A 21,425-nucleotide genomic window follows, 5' to 3' on the forward strand; every position below is an offset into this window, starting at 1 on the left:
AAGCGAGGTGGGGCAGCGCGAGGGAGAAGCTGGGGCATGTCACCCTTGTCAAGGGGAGGGCACCATCTGTAGGGGATTCCTCGCCCGCCATGTCGAAGGGTATAGAGAAAGTAGGAAGGAAGGGAGAAAAAAATACAAATATGTACAGTCCAAGAGTATATAACCAACATTGGCCAACCGGGCCACAATATCCTGTTCCAGTTGTGGGTCAGCCTAGACCTTAAGGCTCGGGTGATCCCGTCGAAGTCACTCTCCCAAGAACAGGTAGGGGGCGGGTCGTCAGCCGCTCCTGGAGACATCTGGGTGGATAGTCCAGTACCATCAACACTGCAGGTAGGGAGCTGGGGTATGGTCGATTCCAGAGGTTGAGCGCCAACCCCATTGGGTCCTGAGACAAAATCAGAGGTCGGTGTAACCTACCATTTGCGGAGGTGAGGTTTCAGTCAGTCAAAGGGATGGAGGTCGGGAGTTCGCTGCAGACCTGTCCCCCTCCAGGGACCGGATATGTTGAATAATGTCATTTTTGGTTTGCAAGGATGACTGCTCATCAGGGCGTGGGGAGCGGCATACGGTAGACCATGAAGGCTTGGCAGGGGGCCGCGCGAGGGGCGGAAGACATGTTGGGCTGGAGGGTGGTCTTGAGGAGAGGTGAAGGAATTGCGCCACTTCCTTAAAAGACCCTACCACCCGGCGCTTGGACTCCCACTGAAAAATGAGCAGATGGGTGGCCCCACTGGTATGGAATATCCAGGCTTCCTAGTTTATCCGTTACAGGTCTAAAATCTCGACGTCTCCGGCGGGTATTGGGTGCAAGGTCTTGATAGATCTGGATCTTGACTCCGTTGTAGGTGAGGTCCGGTTTGGAGCGTGCCGTCTTAAGTATAGCCTCTTCTTCTGTAAAGAAGTGGACCCGGGTCAGGATGAATACCCGGTATGCCAGCGGGGCCAGATACCCGATGTGCCAGATCCAGGGCCGGCGGAGAGGCATCGTCATCTTCCCAGACCTCGTGCAGGAGCTGCACCACGTAGATCATGATGTCGTTCCCCTCCACCCCGAGAGGAACCCCCCGGATGCGGAGGTTATTTCGGCGACCCCCATTTTCCAGGTCTTCCTGTTTCAGTTGCAGCTTGATATGTTGTTCCTCCAGGGTGGTAAGGCGCTGCCCGAGTTGCTCCTGGTCCTCGGTTCGGGTATCCACAATCTTCTCCAGGCCATCCACTCTCCCCGAGATCTGTGACCTCCTTCTTAAGCTTCCGGACACAGGAGTGGACCTCGGTACCCAAGGAGCCTATCTCAGTTTTAAGCTCCACCATGAAGGTAGCCATAAAAGCCTGGGTGACAGGTGGTGAGCCCCCTCCAGGCTGTGGAGCTACCTCACCAGAGGTCGGTAAGCCTGCCTTGTCCCGCATCGCAGCAACAGGATTGTCTTTTGGGGTTGCCGCTGAGTCCTTCCCTACTTTGGTGCGCGTCATCTACTGAGTGCGACCGTCTCTCAACAGTGCCAAATGAATGAGCTAGTGAGTGTTTGAGGGGCCGCTAGAGAGTAGGTTTGGGTGTCCAGAGCACCTGTTTTGCCTCAGTCAGCGGGGGTCAAAGCGCGTCACACTGGGCTCCGCAATTAACAGTGGGGTGTAAGCCAGATGAGGTACTCAGGATCTCCGAATACAGGAATAGTCTCTCCCCCGCTCCTCACCTGCTCAAAAGGTGCGCCTTCCAGGGTTCCGGCAGGGAGCAGTACGTGCAGGGCAGGGAGAGGTGTGAGTGCGTGCCCAGCCACAAGCCCGCTAGACTGGGAGGTTTCCACCTAGATGCCGGATCCCACGTGGGCATGGTCAGCCCCACCTAAGACCGTTGGTCTTCAGCTTCATCCACTTGCCCGCTAGTCCTGTCTGCGCTAGTGGATGTATGTTGTGTCGTCGATATGCTGGCAGGGCATGCAGCTCGAAGTTCAGCACGAGAACGAACAGGGGTCACGGGTCATGCAGGCATCCCGGGTGGGGTCACGGGGGTCAACCTCGCCAGTACTTGCAGAGGGTCCACCAGTGGTAGGGAGGCCAGCCACTGGGGGCCCTCCGACGTCAGGCCGATCAAGCTGGTAGTTGCCTAGAGGGCAGGCCGCTGGAGTAGGCCTCAGGCAGGTGCAAGGCAGTGGGGCTGCGTGGGGTCAGTGAGGTGCAGGGGCCCGGGGGTGAGACGTGAAGGGGCAATTCAGCAAAGAGCGCCCCCACCCCTTACACCTCACCTGTGTTGTGCTTCAGTGCTGCCAGGGTCCAGTATCAGAGCAGGGGGGTCGGGCGCGGAGGAATAAAGGCCCACACCAGGACGCAGGCCCACACCAGGCCGCAGGCTCACCAGTCCGGGGAGCCGCCGCTTCCAGGCCAGACCGCTGCCAGGGCGCCGCTGATTCCTCCAAGCGCCCATGTTCGCTAGATGTGCCCCAGCTTCGCCCTGTCGCCCAGTCAACCAATCCGGGTCGGGGCCACCGCCTCAGAGGCCCGTGCTCACCACTCCTTGCTTCACGCCAGTTCCTGGGGGGAGGGAGAGGCCCAGGACGACAGCTCCGCAACCCAGCCGTGGTGTCTGCGCAGTAAGTCCCCCACAGGGCTCCCAGCATTCTTTAGGGCCCGCGGTCCGCAGGTCACAGCAGACGCCCACAGCACCAGACGACACTGGACCGCCACAGACAAGATGGCGGCCACCTCCGGTTTCAGCCACCAAAGGCCGGGGGCCCACGCTCTCCGCTGGGTCGATCCCAGTCACCTCCCGCACAGATTCGGGAGTTCCAGTCGCTCCGCTACTCCAGTCTTGGGGGGCAATCAGCAGCGCACAACGCCAGAGGGTGCCCAGGGTGCAACAACTAAGATGGCGGCCCATGTCCGATCAGGGAGAGCCAGGAACCCACACTCCCGCTCCGGAATGGTCACGAATGCTGTCCAGTCCCGTGGAGGCGCCCCAGCCACTCCGCCGTCAGTCCCAAAGCCGCACAGCACTAAGAGGCTTCGGAGGGCCCCAGGACAGCTCCCTGCAGCCACCAAGGAGGCCCAGGCCCCGGCCCGGGCGCCTCAAAATGGCGGCCGCCTCGATCCTGGCCGGGAGGTCAAGGTGCAGCGGCTCCTCCACCGCGGCTGCCGCCTCCAAGCAGCTCTCCTCCCGCCCACAGGTGCCTCTCACCCTCAGCCAGGTAAGCACCCCTTGGAGCGGTGCCGACAAGCCCCCAGCTCCGCTGTAATTGCTTTAAAGATCAGCGAGTGGCCGGAGCTCCCGTGGCGTGGGTCTCACTGCATTCCCAGCGAGACCACCCTCCCCCCCCAGGCATCCTTACTTTTTAATGATATGTAAGATTTATTCTAGATGTACTTTCCATGAACAGTATTTGCCAAAGAAGTATTTGTAAGCGGGACAGCAAATGTTTTTACTATAAGGTGGAAGAAAGTAGAGTTTCAACATTTAGCATAGTACCAGGCTTTGTGAGATATTTTTAATAATCACAGTCTGTAGTGTTGGAGACATCCCGCAGGTGTCTGGAAGGCTATATGTTAGATGATGGATACACACACAGCCTCGCACATAAATCCAGAATCATTGGTCATTCAAAGTTAAGGCACTGGAATCTGTGAGCGTCGCTGAAGTTTGAGGAAGAATGGTAACACTTGGTAAGCGGCACACATCTCCAACTCCCTTTCTAACAGGTTTATGTATTCCAAGCCTTAGAAGCAAGAGGATTTCAGAGTACTTTGTTACTGTGGAAAGCTGTTTTAGCCTGTGGTATTAAATACATGTTACTCCATTTTATTCTCCCCCACTAGGTTATGCCCGTATAATTTTTGCCTTCATTGCATTCTACTTCATGCCCACCTGCCCCTTGACTGCCTCTTCCTTCTATTTGCTGAGTGGACTCCTGGATGCTTTCGATGGGCATGCAGCACGTGCCCTCAATCAAGGTAAGCTATCTCCACCTTCTTTACATGATACCAGCCGTCTGTCATACAACAATAACTGGGGAGCATTATCGAAGTACTCCCTCCTCCTAATTCTGTGTGCTTGAAGAATGCTAAGCAAATATTACCCCATTGAAGATTAGAGTGCTGCAAAAAAGTTATGCTAGACATGCCTTTTAATAACACTCCCATGAACAGAGATTGATTAAATTGATTTGACTTTCAGGGGCTCAAAGCATTGTAAAGGTAATATCATGCTTTATCCCTATCCTGACATTATATTAAATTTACATTTATTTTGGAATACATTGACCAGGTTTATGCAGGGTGCTTGTTAAATCAGCCAAAAGAGTTGTGGTGAGGCAAAATATCTGATCTGAAGAGGCAGCTGAATAAATTATTTCTTAATGTAACATAGCCTGAATCAAATGATGATTTAGTGAGTGAGTGGATGCGAATATAATTCACAACAATTGATAGCAAGCTTCATTCAACTCAAGCTATTTCCAAGAAACACTGTTGACTACCAATTTCAAAATCGGAATTTTTCTACATTTTCTTGTTCTGATCTGTATTAAAAACAGATACTTATTTGTGGTTTGATTAACTATAAGTGGCAAGTTTGCTGAGATGGTTACTAATGTATTGATTTATTGATATTTTATTTACCCCCACAAATTGCTGACGAGAGTAGAAGCCTTGCATAACGCTTAGCAGAATTAAACAGAATGTTAACTGTTGTTATGATTGTATGTACCTTACACATAAAGCCGTACTATCAGTAGAGAGTACTTAAGAGTCAGACAGTAGCGCTCTGAAAAAAATTTAGGAAATTCCATCTGCTGTTTTTTCACTGATGTGAAGCAGTGAACAGGGTTAACAGAAAATGGACAAGAAAGCTTTGTTTACGTGCTCCTAAGATGTGAAGTTGTTATAATAGAGCTGTAAATTACACTTTAAATTAACACAAAGGAAAGACTATCAAGCATTTTCAACAAATACCATCCAATGCTGCTGAGTGCCAAATCAAGAGAGCCTTTTATGGATTTTGACTGGCATATGTTGTGAAATATATTAATGCCCCGTTTTGTAGACCCTTGGAATTAAAAAGGACAAGTCCTCATAATGGTACGTAGTATAAGAGTGATAGTGAGTGCTGTATTGCAGAGCTGAAGAAAAGAAGTATAACTTGAGAAATAGGGGAATTATTGCTCAAGCTCACATCCCAATATTGCAAAAAGTTAAAATTGAAATATAAAAATATGATCAAAGGAAAACTGCACACTGTTCTACAACAAGGTTGGTAATGGAAAACACTATTTAGAATGCTTACCATAAATTACTGGCAGTAGTGAGCATTATAAAAGCCTCTTATCTTGGTTAATTGATTTATCTTCTGAGGCATGGTTTCAGGTTACGCTTGGGAATGGTTTTAAACAAGATTGTGAATTGTCCCACCTTATGAATAATCTGTACATGTTATGGCGCAGTTGTCAGAGGCAATGTGTTCCTTTATATTCAGTTTGCTCTCAAAAAGTGCATCAATCTCAATTTGTTTTGGTATGATAGTTCTCAAGAGTTGGTTGATGGCTCTGGATTCATAGAGTAAGGAAAATCTATTAACAATAAATATTTCCTTGGTGCCAGGGTCAGACAGTGGATTGATGAAACTAGTCAGGACTGACCGTAAACTTATGAAAGACCCTGAACTATGGCACAAACTGCTTAAGCTACTGAGGGCGTCCTCCTACCCCCCCCCCCCCGAGGATTAACGCCTACCATTAAGGAGAGCAGTGATAGACCGCATGCAACTTGGATTTAAGATGAGACAAACAATAGCATGCCGCAAAAATTATGTGGCATGTGCCCTCTAATCTGACTGCAGGATACTATTATGTAATCTTTACTCTCTTACCTCTTGCTTATGTAATCTGGGATATTAATAGCTTGTCCATATATATTATGTGTGATTTTTTTGTTCATTGTCGAGGAAACTTCTGTTTATGTTTTCACAATTCTGCAAACGTACAACACCGACAAGAAAAGTCCTAGCCTGTAACACGATTACCTTCAGCAAAGGTGTGTTACCAGATGTAATATTTGAAAAATGCAGTTAATAAATCTTATTAAAAAAGGAAACAATAAATATCTCTAACACCGAAATGCTGGTGTTTGGCAAATGAAAGAGTACCTATTTCTAGAAAATTAGAGAATCCACTGTTCAGAGGTAGGATTTACCAATAGGTAGAGGCTTTTTTTTAACATTTGACATTTTTTTGCAGCACTGCTACAACATTATGCCACTAGAGGGCTTTACATAGAGCATAGTCTTAGTTTAGGAAAGAAAAAAAGCAGAAACAGAGTTTCAAATAAAAAAAAAAAGCAAACTTATAGATACAATTCAAAGTTATTCACAATGCTTATTGTTGAGTTTAGGTATCTAGATTATTTTATGTATGATTTAAAGCAATTAGTGTTTAAATGCTTCCTCCTAGTAAGGGGAGGGAGTTGGATTCTTAACTCGGGCAGGAAAGAGATCCAAAATGATTTAGCTGCCCCTCTTAAAGTTTAATTTTGAGCATGGACAGATTTGAACCTCAGGCATCTTACGGAATCTCAATCAATTTTGACCTCCTGAGGTGGTGAGTAGGTTCGATAAGTATTCTTCTAATTAATTGATTTCTATGTAAGGTACCCTGTCTGCTGCCAAGCAATATCACCACTCCAAAATCCTGGTGTTTGGCAAACAAAGTGAGATTTATATATGGAAAATTTGAGAATCCACTCTTGAAAAGTTATGACTTACCAGGATAAGTCTACCGGAAGAATTTACCTTACTAGATGTAGGTAACCTTTGTACTAAAAAACGTTGTAACACTTTTTTTGGGAGAAATATGTTAAGGCAAGTTTTATGGTAGAGGGAAAAAAAACAATGGTTAGTTCTTAGTTTTTAATTAAATAACTGATTGGATTGAACTGTAAATCACCTCCGTAACTAATGTTTGCCATAGATTTCTATTAACTAGATTTAGACTCACCATTCTATATGTTTTTGTGAGTCTACCCGAAAAGGGGTTGTTGAAGACTAACTTGCTCCCTGCCCATATGAGAATATGGCATCGCAATCTACGTTACATTTGATGATTTTTTGTCATCTCTGTAAGGTACAGAGGAGTCTGTTTTTATTACCACTTTTGTGCCTGCGTTAAGAATTACAGATCGGATATTTCTTTTTTTAGAAGAACTTTCGTCAGTTTTAACACTTAACTCAGTTATTAACTTTCACTATTCAATCTAAGGAACTTGGTGATTGTGCCACAAGTTGAAACTTGATATGATGTATTTATATATTCTGCTGCTAAGTTGAATTTACTTTATCATTTATTGTCTGTAACCATTTTAAAATGATTTCTGTATTATATGGAATTCTGAAATATGTTTTTATGGCTTTTCTCAGCCGGATAAAGAAAGTGTTGAGTGATTGATTTATCATAATCTATGGGTATGATCAAAACATATACCCCAATTCAAAGAGAATGGTAATGTGATGGTAAAAGGTTTCCTGCATTATAAGCATGAATGTGGCAGATGTTTGGCTGCTTCTTGTTTTAGATGCTTACTCACCAAAGGTTCTGCAATAGTATACTTACCAGTTCTCAATAACTTTTTTAGAAGGTTGCTTACATTACTGTTATAAAGAGTCTTTGTAGCAACATTTAAAATAAAAACTTTAATCTAATGTACTGCTTCTGTCTGTAATCAGTCCAAAAGGATACCTAAGTTAGTTGCTTGTGGTTTCTTTTTTATTCATGGATGTCTGTGGTGGAGGCTGTTATGTTCCGCTTTAGTCGGGTAGAAAACAAACCTGAGTCATAATAGATTATTTCTGCACCAAATTTATATTTTTCGCTAAAATACAGAGCTTTCTATTGTGGAGAGCCCCATGCAATCTGCAATAATTGTAATCATCCTTAATGAGGTAATTAGTTTCTTTTGGGAAATGTTTGATGAATACAATTTAACAGCAGAATGGGAAGATAGTAATCCAAACCAGTATAATGCTGGTAAAAGAAAAACAAAAATATTTTTCTTTACTGTATTTGGAGATAGTTTATTTTCTTATTGATGGTTAGATGTTGTGAGCACCATTTAAAGTCAAGTCCCACACTAACAGATTGTTCAATATATTACAATCAAAATCAGGTGCCATGGAAAAATGAATCGTCAAAGTTTACACAGTTATGTCCGCTTTGAAATGGTGTGCCTGAAATTCTTGAAATCACTGTTCATATTTTAAGGTTGTTTGTTAAACAGTGTTTTAAAAAGCCTGATATGAGAATAATATGAAGTGGTGAAGTTGCACTTTTTAATTTTATTTTTTTATAATTTATTTTTTCGGTTAGTTGTAAGCCAAGACCCTTTTGGTTGGAAATAAAAAATTACATTCACAAACAGACACGCGCAAAAACTCTATGTCTAGCAGTGAACCGCTCACGTCCACCTATCGGGGTCGGTGTGAGACAACGGGTGCAAGTCCCGTTTACAGTTCCAAAGAGTTGTGCCCGTTAAGCAAATGGATGTGTTTTTGTAAAGTTCATTTTGTGGCACAACTTTTTGGCCTCATGGTCTTCATCATGGTCTCACAGATACTGTGCACCATCACCCTTAAAAACATGAATATAACAATAAAAACAGAAAAAATATATATACACTTGCATTTTCCTTCACAGCATGTATCAGAAGAAGACAGCCTTCATTTCGTTCATTAAAGAGGGGACATATTATCAATACAGTTTTGTGAAATTACATAATTATTTACTAATTTAGTGATCAATCAGAAAATAAGATATCAAATTATTGTGGCATTAAACCCGACCTGATGCCCAAGTCGAATTTAATGTGATTTTTAAGGAAAGGCAACCTTTAGGAAGTTGCCACTCTGTTGCCCAGTTTGTCCAGTGGACTCGCACAGATGCTGGCCACCATAGAGCCTTCTCCCCTCCTGGGGAGTAGTGTGAATGATTCTCAAGCTCAGGGACAATAAAGGCCTACTACAGAGGAAGGGGTGTTACCTCCCCCTTGCAGGAAGCCACTGAGGGTGTTAGCCCAAAAAGTTGAAGCCGCCTTTGGTGGGCAAATGGCGATTACACTCATGTAGGGCTTCCTCTTTGTTCAGCTAGACTGGCTGGCGACAGGAACAGAGAGGGGATTCCAGTGGCCGCAGAAGTTTTCCAATGGGCATGTAGCCTACATGTAGCCACGCCTCTAGGGTGGCCTAACAAGCTCCTAACAGTGAAGGAAGGGTTCAGACATCTTGAGAGTAGGCAGAATTGTGCATTCCGTTATTGCAAGATGTCTAAATAGCCAGACGTCGCTACAAGGCGGGAGGGATCCTGGTAGCCCATTGGTTAGTGAACACATCATCCCACAGGGTTTATTCTGGGCATAAATATGGCACCCTTGGCACCCTGACCCTCGAATCACAATGGATTTGGAAAAAGGACCAAAAAAGGACTGTCCTGCTGACTCCTACACCTTCTAAGACAGACTGCACCAACTGCTGCATCATGGGCTAGAAAAGAGAGGACTGTGCCTGTGGCTCCTGGCTCACGGACAAGTCGCTCCTGAGCTTCAGACCAAAGAAATGACTCCAAGGGTCATTCGGCATACCCCTTGGAACCAGCACCAGGGCATCAAAACCGAAGTAACGACTTCTGGCAAGTCAGTAGCCACATTGCTCAAATTGCCGCTGACCGCCGTTGGGCAACACAAGAGACCGATCCTCAACTGCCAAAATTTGCACCAAGAGTGTTGTGTAAGTCCAGATTAGTCGCTAAAGATTGACACCACCCTTCACCAAAGGAAACCACTGGACCCGCTGTGTACAGAGATCGGTACCCCAGCTGCAACTGGCTTTCTACTGGCTCAAATAGGATTTCGAGGGACACCGACCCTTGTGGGCAAAGTTGGCCCACCTTATCTGTAGACCGAGGAATAACTGCAAGGACACTCCCGTCGACTACACAGCACCCAGAGTGTCCTTAAGCATTCAGAATCACCAGCATCAGGGGTATTCCATCGAAGTCTACCGAAGTCTTGCTGTGAAGTGTGGAACTCTACTGGAGATTGCTTTGGTGAACAGGTAACTGTCCAAATACTCCTTATTGAACCCCCTGAACTTCTCCCTCCCAGAATCGGTCGCCCAACTCAGGCCGAAGTAGTCAAACACAAATCTTTTAAACTTTTAAAATGTTTTCAAACTTTATGGTTACGAGTGCCTGCTTGTGCTCTGGACTAAAAATCTGAGATTTACATTTTCTTTAAACATCTGTACCTCCAGAACTCTTCTGTGTGTTTTGCTCATCTTGATGTCTAAAAAATCATAAAAATGTAATCTATTTTGATAAATTGGTGTCGGATTTCTTTTGTGTTGCGTGACTTTCTTATTTCGATGTTTGGTGCTTCTAACTTCTTTACACTGGTACACTTGTTTAAGTCTTACTCCTCAAAGCCACAACTCCCCAGGGTTCAGCTTAAGGTTTTGCAAATGAGCCCCAACTGGCCCCAAGACAGGTTTGTGAGTGTATTACACAGTAAGGTTGAACACATGTACCATATAATACACTGCAATACTCACAGTTCACACACACCTAACATTATTCTAACCTCACACTATCAAATCCACTTGATTCCCTCTAGACCAGGGATCACATATAGTACCAAAAACATTCTTACACCCCTAACAGAACACCTACCCACAAAGAACAGCAGTCTGAAACTCTTCACAGAGCAGCAGTCTCACTCAAACTAACAGAGTTCTCACACCCATCAGACTAGCAAGCTAGAAATTGCACACTATTGAAAGTACTCACTAGCAGTCACACCATTGACAACACTCTCACCCCCTCACAGAGTAGCAGTCTCATACTACCAGCATCACTGTCGTAACCCTCACAGACTAGCAGCCTCATGCTACTAGCAGTGCTGTAAAAGCATCACAAGTTATCAGAAGCACTCTCATACCCTTCACAGTCTAGCAGTCATACACTACTGACCGCACTCTCTGGCCTCCGTAGGGAAGCAGTCTCACACTACCAAAACTGCTCATACCATTCACAGACGAGCAGTCTCACTCTACAGACAGCTCTTCCTCACCTTTCACAAACTCTCGCTCGCAGACCCCTTCGACTAGCAGGATCACCCTGCTAAAAGCTTTCTTCCACAAGCAGTCACAAACTAAAGAAAACTTTTTTTTTTTATTATAGATTATTTTTATTGACAAAACCAAATGCTTCCGAAAACAGTACAGTATACATAGAGTGAGATTTGGCGTATAGCAATACAAAATACGTAAGATTACCACAGTTGAACCCTCCCACTAGCCCTCCCGCTCCAACGGTCTAACCTAATTCTCAATCAATAAACAATAATCTTGGACATACCTGCGGCCCATAAGAAGACTGGGGACTGCCCGGTTCTGTAACCCACCCATGCCCCCATATCTTCTCCCATATGCGTGGGTACCCCCTACTCTGATATATTGCCTGCTCAGCCCGTTGACACCAATCTAAATCATTTTCCCAGGATGCCACCATTGGAACCACACTAGAGCCCCATACATGTGCAAAGACAACACTTTTATACCCCAGCGAGAATCTGTCCTAAGCAACCAACTGTGGTTTCACACTTCTCACATACTAGCAGTTTAATAATACGTCCTGCACTCTCACCCCCTGCCCCCCCCCCCCCTCCGGCCACGCCCCCTCTCCTATCACAGAATAGTCGCAAAGCCAATAAGACTGACTAAAAGTGATTTTTCATTGATGGTTGAGTTTGTATTTGTTTTAATATGAATGGACGAGAGGGTAAATATATGAGACAATTGGTGGATGAATAGTTGCATATTTAAAAGATAATTAACTAACTGTATGGAAAATGAGTGAGTGAGTGACCAGGGGATTGATGGATGAGGGAGTGCATAGGCAGAAACATCCAGGCACTTCTAGTTATGCACCAGATCTACGAGCATTGCCTATGCTTATTTCAAATTAATGCTTTTCAAGAAATTATTGTTAAATTGGGATCTCTGGATTAGAATGAAGATATGGTTTGTACAAAGGTTTGGAAAGCAGAATATTAGAAATAAATATGTAGAAAAGGAAACTGAAAAATGTATAATCAAACTCCATTTCTGTCAAATTCCACTTGATATGGGTGGCACTCAGTAAGTATTTCCACAAGCCTGGTTTATGGGTTTGGACAGGTACTTTATTTCAATACACTCTGTGATACCTCAGAGTGTTCCTGGAAGAGGGCTGTTGGATGGAGCACAGCCATTATTGATGGAGAGCAATACTTATCAAATCGGATAAAGATACAAATGCCATGGTTCAAGTTGAATTTCGCTTAACGGTTGTTCTAGTTCACAAGTGCAGCAGATTTTGTTGCCCATTCTTTACAGTGGCTTAGCATCCGTTCTGGAAAGCAGGGGCCAAAAAACTAGAAGGTGGGGGACCTCACCATTCTGGAATTTGTTGGTGATGCTTCCAGGGTGGGCTAAATAAGAATGAGTAGATGCACATGTTTTCGTATCCAGGATCTCTGAAGGCAGAATGACCAGTGGCCCATCTGGATAATCAGACAGCCCGAAAGTGAGCTGATTGAAGAAGACAATCAATTGACTTACTTTAGAGGAAGGAGTGTCCACATAGGCTCATAAAGGCCAGATCCATGCCAGATTTTCTAGATAACTACTAGGTCAGAGTTTTATGTAGATTAAGTTTATGTAAATTCGTGAATAGGTGGAGGTCCTGAAAATCTGGCATGGATCACGAACTCTTGGACTTACGTTAGACACTCGTTTTTAAAACAAGGCATGGAGCAGAGCTTGGTAAAATACATGTGAAAAGAATTGAGTATGCAAACATTGTAATGTATCCACCAGCTATTTGGGGATTAGGACTTTTACTTTATATCAGAAAGCTGGGGTGGCAGTGATATTTGTCTGCACCATCTGCTCCTTCTTCCTGAAAACAAATGACCAACACCTGCATTTGAATCCGCTTTAAATTGCATGCCTTCAACCTTGTTATCACCACTGGGTGCTAGAATTGGTGTGCCAATCATTGTTTGTCGTGCATCAAATACACCTCCCAGTTCTACCCTTTTCTCTGGGCACTCTTGTTGGCAGTGAAACGTAAATGGCTCTGGGGAATTAGAAGATATGAACGGGCCAACACTGCAATTCGTTGGCTTTGACACTGAATTCTGACTTGAGCACTTGTCTCAGGGAGTCTGACCCTCGCATACTCTTGCCTGCCCAACCAGGAGTTGGACATTACTTCTCTTTCATTAGAGGAGGCAGCCACTTTACCATCTGCCTGTGGGAAGAGAGAGGCAGCAGTAGAAGTGTACTGTCACCTCTTTGTGCCAATGGCTCAGAGGGGGAGGAGGTTGCTGACTACAGTCTACATCAACAAGCACCTATTCTTTCCACAGGCACAAAGTTTGGCGCCATGCTTGACATGCTGACGGACCGCTGTGCCACGATGTGCCTGCTAGTCAACCTGTCCCTGCTGTACCCCTCCTACACCATCCTATTCCAGCTCAGCATGACCATCGACGTGGCCAGCCACTGGCTGCACCTGCACAGGTGAGGTGGGAAGGTTAAGGAGAGGTCAGAGTTTGGTTAAAAATAGTGAGATAAGCTTTAGGGAAAGCAAGCGCGCGTAGAGTCTGGTGTAATGAGGTGTTTGGGTGGGAGGTACTTCAATGAAAGGGGCAAACGTTATTGTGGGGCAGTGCCTGATTGAGAACGAGAGCTCGGGTGGCACTATCATTTGGGGGGTGTAGCCGTTCTTCAGTGAATCCGAGTAGAGCTTGAGGTGGGGTGGGGTGGGACATGGGTATGGTATGTGTAACGGGTAATGGAGCCTGAATGAAAGTATGTTGGGCAGAACTTTGGAGAAAGGAACAGAAAGTAAAGTTTGGATGAGAGAGGCATGAGGGGAACATCTAAGTAAATAAGGGATAGCTGCAGAGCAAAGGTAAAGATGGCGAAGGGGCACAAGGCAGCTAACTGAGCAATGAGCGATTGAAAAGGGCAAAGCATTTTGAGGACGTATTGGCAGACTGCGTGGGTTAAAGAGATGACGCTGGTGTCAAAGAGCTGTGGGTGTGAAGGCTCACACTTCTAAGAGGGCAGTTGGTAGGGGCAGAGTTTGAGCAAAGCAGGACGATAACAGATTGTGGTTCATTTTAATTTCTGCAGTGCCCCCGAGGTAATGGCTCCTGACCAAGAACTATCCCTGAGGTAAAGCAACATTTTCTCCAACCAACTCTTCATTATTCTTTTTCTCCCAGCTCCACCCTGAGAGGCAGTGACAGTCACAAGAAAATTGACCTGTCTGGGAACCCTCTGCTGCGACTCTACTACACCTCACGGGTAAGAAGTCTGTGTTACCTGAATTAACCCGGTGCTGTTGCATCCCACCCTCTTGTGTGTAAGAACTCAAGGCAAGGCCAGTGCAGTGCATCTGTTACGCATGTGAGCGTAAGATTAAAGTGCTGCGCGTGTACTGCACCTCATGGTTAAGAACATTCGTTTTCTCTCTGGAATGGTCTTTCTCTTTGTTTGTTGTTTTTCTTAATTCAAAATGTTATTTTATTTACAGTTCCAACAGTTAAGCGCGCTTGTACACATAGTTTATAAAATTCAGTATTATTGAAAAATGAATTTCTTGTTTCATTTAAAAAGTGAGTATATCATTTCAATCTGACAGACTAAAATGTGTTGTTCTTAAATAAAACCTCGTGAACTAATAAAATAGGGTCGTTAATGAGCATGAATTCAATTAAATTACTAATTGTTACTAACACAAGACATTCAGTCTACTAACAAACAATAGATTATTGTTATTAAATAGTGAAAGTACTTAGGCCAAACTGTAGTTGCCTTGGGCCCAACGTATTGCGCACAAAGAATGACCCAAGACCAAGTCTGCATTAGAATATCACAGAAACACCAAGCACTGGAAACAATGACCTGGAAGGGGATGATCATTCTATGCGGCAGCGGTGACTGGCATTAACACAATTCTGTTAATCAACGTAGACAACTGCTTGGATTTACAATGAAACCGATTAACCTGCGATCTTATAGATGTAATTCTCTTTTTAAACATCAATAGATCTAGGTAAGCGATTGTTATCTTTGGTGTGAATGCTGTGAAATTGAGAGAGAGAGATTTATATATATTAAGGTTGGAAATGCTTGTGGCACTACGATTCCCATTAGACATATGGAACGTGAATAAGGGGCGTGACATTATAAAAGGAAGTAGCTGCCCGCCAAGCGCGTACTTTTCCTGAATGCCTCTGATGAAGAGATTGACTCGAAACGCGTTAGGCGAAGGAAAGGCTGTCTATCACACTGGCTAACCTACTTGTCCATACCATGAATAAAGGCTGGTAACCTTCTCTCTGGCTCAAGTGCAGCTCATGGGGCTACCTGTTTGTTGAATATATATATATTTATATATATATTACCTACTGGCGGTCGCCAGTAGGTAGTTATAGTTAGGACCCCTTTTCCATAGGAAATCCGCAACATTCTATTTTGAATAACTTTGGCGCCGGTCGACGAATCCTCGCGAATTTCTCAAAATAGGTGGGGCGCTACGCTCCGCTCCTACCCTGAAAGTCTCGGGAGGATTCGGCAAGCGGGGGCTGAGATAAAAGGGGGGTCCCAAAACGCGTTTTTCCCATGCATTTTTCCATAGGACCTTTAGACAGGGCTACAGCCCGAACGGCTGAACAGAATTACTTGAAATTTGGCAGAGAGGTAGTCCTCAGGTCAAGGAAGTGCCTTTTGTAGGTTTGGTGTAAATCTGTTCAGTAGATTCTGAGAAAATAGCCTTTAAATCAATATATATATCTGAGCCAGCTTACGGTACGCTTACCGTAAGCTTACCGTACGCGTACGGTGGCGTGCGCGAGCGCGATTCTGATTGGCTCTTAGATCTTAGTAAACATTCGAATCGGCCGAAACCAGGAAGCGGCGGCCGCCATTTTCTCTCTCGCTCTGAGAGTTAGGTTGTCAAATAAAACTAATACACATGTAAAGGAGCTGTTTTGACAGCTCACACACACATAGCCATGATGAGGGAGTCCCCCAAGACCCCCCAAGGGCAAAAAAGCCATTTTTATTTTTTCGCTAATTTCGCCGATTACGCTTACCGTACGCGTACGGTTAAAAAATTAAAAAAAAAAAAACACTATCCACACTCTCCCCACCCCCTGTGCTTTTGGTGGCCGCAGGCCACCAAATGTGCATGGCTCATCGGTATTGGGAAAAACCACAATATTTTTAACAAAAATAATCAAAGAAAAAATTATCCACACTCTCTCCACCCCGTGTGCAAATGGTGCCCGAAGGGCACCATTTGTGCATGGCTTATAAGCACCGTAAGCACAGTAAGCACCGCGTGCTTACTGTGCGCGCACGGTGCGCGAAGGGCACCGTGCGCGCACGGAACGAACTGCGTTAAGTGGGCGTGCACGCCACGAATGGCGTAAAGTAACTTAGCATTTAAAAAACCGTACAAATTCACTGAAAAAACCATAGGTTTCACACACGTTATAGTTAGGAATTAGCATTTAAAAAACCTTGCAAATTCACTGAAAAAACCATAGGTTTCACACATGTTATAGTTAGCGGAAATTTTACTGATAAAAAACCAGTGAAATTCCCCCGTTATAGTTAGTGCAGGCAACTATAACTCACGCGACCGCAATCTTCTGCTGATGACATATGTGTCTTTATGAAAAAAAAATATTTGTAATATATGTATAGCTAAAAATGTATGGAAGAAGACATGGGCAAATAAGTGTCTAAATACAGTATTAGCATCAGCAGAGGATTGCGGTCGCGTGAGTTATAGTTGCCTGCACTAACTATAACGGGGGAATTTCACTGGTTTTTTATCAGTAAAATTTCCGCTGACTATAACATGTGTGAAACCTATGGTTTTTTCAGTGAATTTGCAAGGTTTTTTAAATGCTAATTCCTAACTATAACGTGTGTGAAACCTATGGTTTTTTCAGTGAATATATATATATATATCGAGTTGATTAGTTCAACCGCGACCTACCAGTAGCTCTCTGACACCTTCAGAGTAGCTCACACCCTTGTGTTCATCTTTAAATGAGCACAAGGTCATATTTTCTTTTTAAAGATAAGGTAAGGCACTGTTTATTTTACATGATTATCATCAGGCTGCAGACAGCAGGGCCTGATAGTGCGCAGTGCTCACTTAGATTCATCCCCTTGGCTGGGGCACAGAGGTGAGCAACTTAAGCACTGAGGTATTTAACTCTTGAATAAAAGCCCTTGTCAACTCAATATTGGTGCTGTGAACAAAATGATGTTTCTGAATGCTTTTAAATGGGAAAAAATTCAAATTAAAAGTTACCTTAATAATTAAGTTAACTCTTCATTTTAATTTTCTCCTATTTTAAAGTGTTGTATTTATAAACTGCAGGTCTCTTGGTTCCAGTGGCCAGTCGACACCAGTATTTCTGCAATAAAAGGCCAGTTTTTTAATGACAGAAATTTAAAGTGCAGAAAATGATCCATTTTATGAACGATTTTGCAGAACATTTTTCTCCCATTTCACCCCTTCAATGCGGCGCGGATTACCGCGCCGTGCTGAAGGTTCCGTGCGCGGGCGGGGCCATGATGGAGCGGTTCCGTCATGCGCACAGCGCAACCGATGCGCATGACGGAACCGCTCCGTCACTCGCATCGAAGGGGTTAACAAAATATTATTGTATGTTTGTGTTATACATGTAATGGTGCCACATATGGTGAACGATATGTCCTGTGCTGCAAGTACATACGACACAGGCTCTCAGTAACCTACATCCATTCATATGCACACATGTTCATACATCCCCAAAGACCACGCTCTCACTGACACACATGGCAGCCCTGTCATAGTGCCCCTAGTAAAAGTATTTTGTTCAAACCATAGTATCTGGCTCTATAGCCATTAGGCTTAAAGTCAATGAAGATGGGGTGTCTGGTAACAATTCACGAGTTGTTTAGCCCTCAGTAATCCACTATGATTTTTACTGATCGGAAGTAGCTATCACTACAGAAAAGGTTGGAGACCCCTGGTTCAACCACATTTCCTCTTTGACGTCGTTTCTCTTATTCACGTGATTTCTCTTTTCACTCTGATGCAGTTTCTCTAATGTGTTTTTGCTTAAATAGGTAATCTGCAGATCTGGGTGTTTACTGGTGTTTTTTTCTTTCTGCTTAGGTGTTTTATACGGGGCTCTTTCTCTCTCTGATGTCTTTTTCGTTCTGTGGTTTAGTCTGAAATACGCAATAACATGAAAGGCAAAGTCTATTTATGCACAGGTCACACACACTGCCGTCTTTCCTGGCTCCTTGCATTTCCAGTTCCGTTTTGTTCACCTGAGTAAGGAGTTGCAACAGGGTCGTACTCGGACCAGAACTTATGTTTCTTTGTACTGTTAACCAACCATGTGTGGGTGTGTGTGCATGTAAACACACAAGATGCAGCAGCTTTTCAGAGCAGTCTACAACCTCCACCTCAGCGACACACTAAGTTAAAATGAAACAGTCCCGTGAGAGAGACAATGTAATTGTTGCTGTGACAGGTGAACATTGCCATTAAAGTGATGTATCCAAATATATTCTAGTGGCAGCAACACTCTTGCATTGTGTTTTGGTTGTGGGTGCATGCCAGTGTCCTGGGGGCCGTTTTTTTACTCAGCTCGTACCCACCCACACCTACATCGGTTTAAAGATTCCTCCTTTATTGCTAAAGCTGCAGACGTTACGTTATGTTAAGTGTGTTTGTAACGCGCATTCCCAACAATGCCTCAGTATGCTTTCGGAATATAGGCACGTCTTCTTTCTCCAATTTCTGTCTTTCTGTCTCTGGCTGTGGGTTAAAGGCAGATGATGGGAAAGTCGGCCTCAGTCCCCAAAAGTGAGTGCCGGTAACCTCAACCTTGCAACCATCTTATTTAAATAAGCCCCGGTCGTGTCTATTTTGTGAACTGATATTTCAAGTTTATACCTGTTTCATCAATGGCATTTCTTACTGAGGTGATGCAGGCTTGCACTAGTGACAGCTAATTTTTTAGTTTCTCAAATTTCAGACTTACACATGTGACACCAAAGCTAACTTTATGAGCGAAGAGTGTTGCAAGCTCACACCTTTGATAGAATTTGCTAATTTAAGTAAAATTGTTTCTCTGCCACACTGCGGAAGTTGTGTGCTGCATTTTAGAAAGTGTTTGCTGTACTTGGAACCTACATCATACCATATCATAGCCAAAACATTTATATAGCCATTTGAACTTCAGGCCATGCCAAAAGCTTGTGCAGTAGCCACCATCAAACAGTTGGAAATACACAAGGCCTCTGGAAATATACAATTCTGCTCCTGAAACGGGATTTTAGCTAAAGTATCAAAAATTAGCTTTTACAGAAATCGGTAAATAATCCCAGTTATGCAGCATCATTTTCATATTCGAACGAAAAGATAATTCTATCTTGAACGGATTAAAAGTTAATAAAAATGAAAGTACCACAAGTGATACAGCATAGAGGCACAACACTTAGCAAACATTAACTGGTCGCTAATTGCAGTATTCATTTATTAAACTAGTTCCATTGTGGTGAGCATTTTGACCAGATTGTATTGTGCTTCAAGATAGAAAAGGAGTAAAATGATACTGCCATATAATGTGCTGTATAATTATCCTTTTAGTTGATTGCATTATTTATTCAACACTGCCCCATAACTTGGTCCTCCATTGCTGCATAATTCCAGTGGGTCTGGCTATAGATAGGTCTTTAGTTTAGGGTGAATCAAGCAAGGTCATTGACTAGTTATTAGGTCGAGCCTGGGCAGCGCATGCACGCTGCATGCTGTATTGAGGTGTGGCATAGAAGCTACTCCCATTTACCGCCCAGCTTTTCAATTGGCTCCTGTTACTGACCTTTCAAAATTGATGCTTTTCATTCGTGAATAGGCTTAGTAGTTCCTCCTTGGTACCGCCTTGTCTGCATTTGTAACCTCCCATAATGACTGGACTTTTAACCTATGTTGTTACACAGACTTCTTTATCTAGTCGGTGAGCACTATTTTCTTTAATGATCTTCCCTATTCCACCCACGACATCGCAGCACACTGCCACCTTTTATATTGTTATTAGTCATGTATTTTTTATTGTCCAGCACGGTCTGCTTTAACTATAGCGGCCGCTCTTATTTAATTATTTAATTTACCGCGCGGTCCGCTTCCACTTTAGCGGCCGTGCTTATGTATTTATCTAATTTACAGCGCTGGTCATTTTCACTTTAGCAGCCATGCTTATTTATTTAATTTACAGCGCAACCACTTTCACTTTAGCGGCCGCGCTTCAAAAGCTTTCTTTCTTTTTACACTTTGTATAAAAGTGCCCCATACTCGCTTTCACTTTAAATGTTGGTTGCCTCCCTTTCTTTAGACGCTGCTCACTGTACCCTGAATACGGCGAGCAGCATCTAAGGAAGGGGCGTGGCCACCATGAAAGTCGTCTTGCATTTGCAAGAATTTGAGCTATTAGCATTAGAAATGACAATGCCTTTTATATATGTGTTGCTTTGAAAAACACATGAATAAAAGACATTATCATTTCCAATGCCAATAGCTTAAAATCTCGCAATTGCGAGACCTATTGCATTGAAATGCTTGTTTTTAATGGGACTTGGCTGCATGATTTTGTGGGAAAAGATGATCTGTCTGGTTCTCCACGTTGGGAATGTGTGGGCAGTTTCTGAAAGGCAGTTCATAATGTTAGCTTTCCACAAGTTCTTCCTGAATGCTTGGGACAGGGACTGTTAAGATTCGTTATCAGACCAACGTAATGAAGCAAACAACAAATTGCTGATTTAAATTATTTCACATGTTAAAGAAAATAATTTTCATACTACGGATTTTATCTGTTGCCACTGCATAATTTGGTCCTGCATTGCTGTACAATGCTGATTTTCCAAGATTCAATGTTCGAAAGTTTTAATCTTATTAATGACACAGAGGTGAGTAATATTCAAAGCAACCAATAATGAACATAAACATAATAACCTCTGAAGCAGAAACAGCAGTACTCAGATATGCGGGCAAGGGAACTACAAACACATACACAACACAGATGTTCCATTATGACTGTAAATACTGACACTTTCCAAGTCCTCCTTTTTTCTTGATGCGACAAAAGTCAGTTTAGTTTGTGTATGAACTAGAATAAAATGAGAAAACACAATTGAAGAAGACCAGTATTGCAGTGATCTATTACTCTTGGTCCACAGAAGAAAAATGGAGTAGATTGAAGTAATGTTGATTGTGAAACTAAAAGAAAAGAAACAAGCAATAGATATAAACTTCATTAACAAAGGAGGGCAC

The 21,425-nt window shown here is 43.7% G+C and overlaps 1 protein-coding gene across 2 annotated transcripts in view; it reads left to right on the forward strand.

The window, feature by feature from the left end:
• The window catches only part of CDIPT (CDP-diacylglycerol--inositol 3-phosphatidyltransferase), a 68,084-nt gene that overhangs the window by 20,358 nt on the left and 26,301 nt on the right, over positions 1 to 21,425 (forward strand). For both annotated transcript variants that reach the window (XR_014966781.1, XM_085618803.1), the window contains exons 2-4: positions 3,808 to 3,942; positions 13,438 to 13,591; positions 14,302 to 14,383. Coding sequence is in view for 1 of the 2 variants with exons in the window: in XM_085618803.1 (XP_085474929.1) it covers positions 3,808 to 3,942; positions 13,438 to 13,591; positions 14,302 to 14,383 (371 nt within the window). In the remaining variant the exon portion in view is untranslated. The remainder of the gene's footprint in view (positions 1 to 3,807; positions 3,943 to 13,437; positions 13,592 to 14,301; positions 14,384 to 21,425) is intronic.

This window comes from Triturus cristatus, chromosome 7 (genome assembly GCF_964204655.1).
Source record: "Triturus cristatus chromosome 7, aTriCri1.1, whole genome shotgun sequence".
Taxonomy (NCBI): Eukaryota; Metazoa; Chordata; class Amphibia; order Caudata; family Salamandridae; genus Triturus; species Triturus cristatus.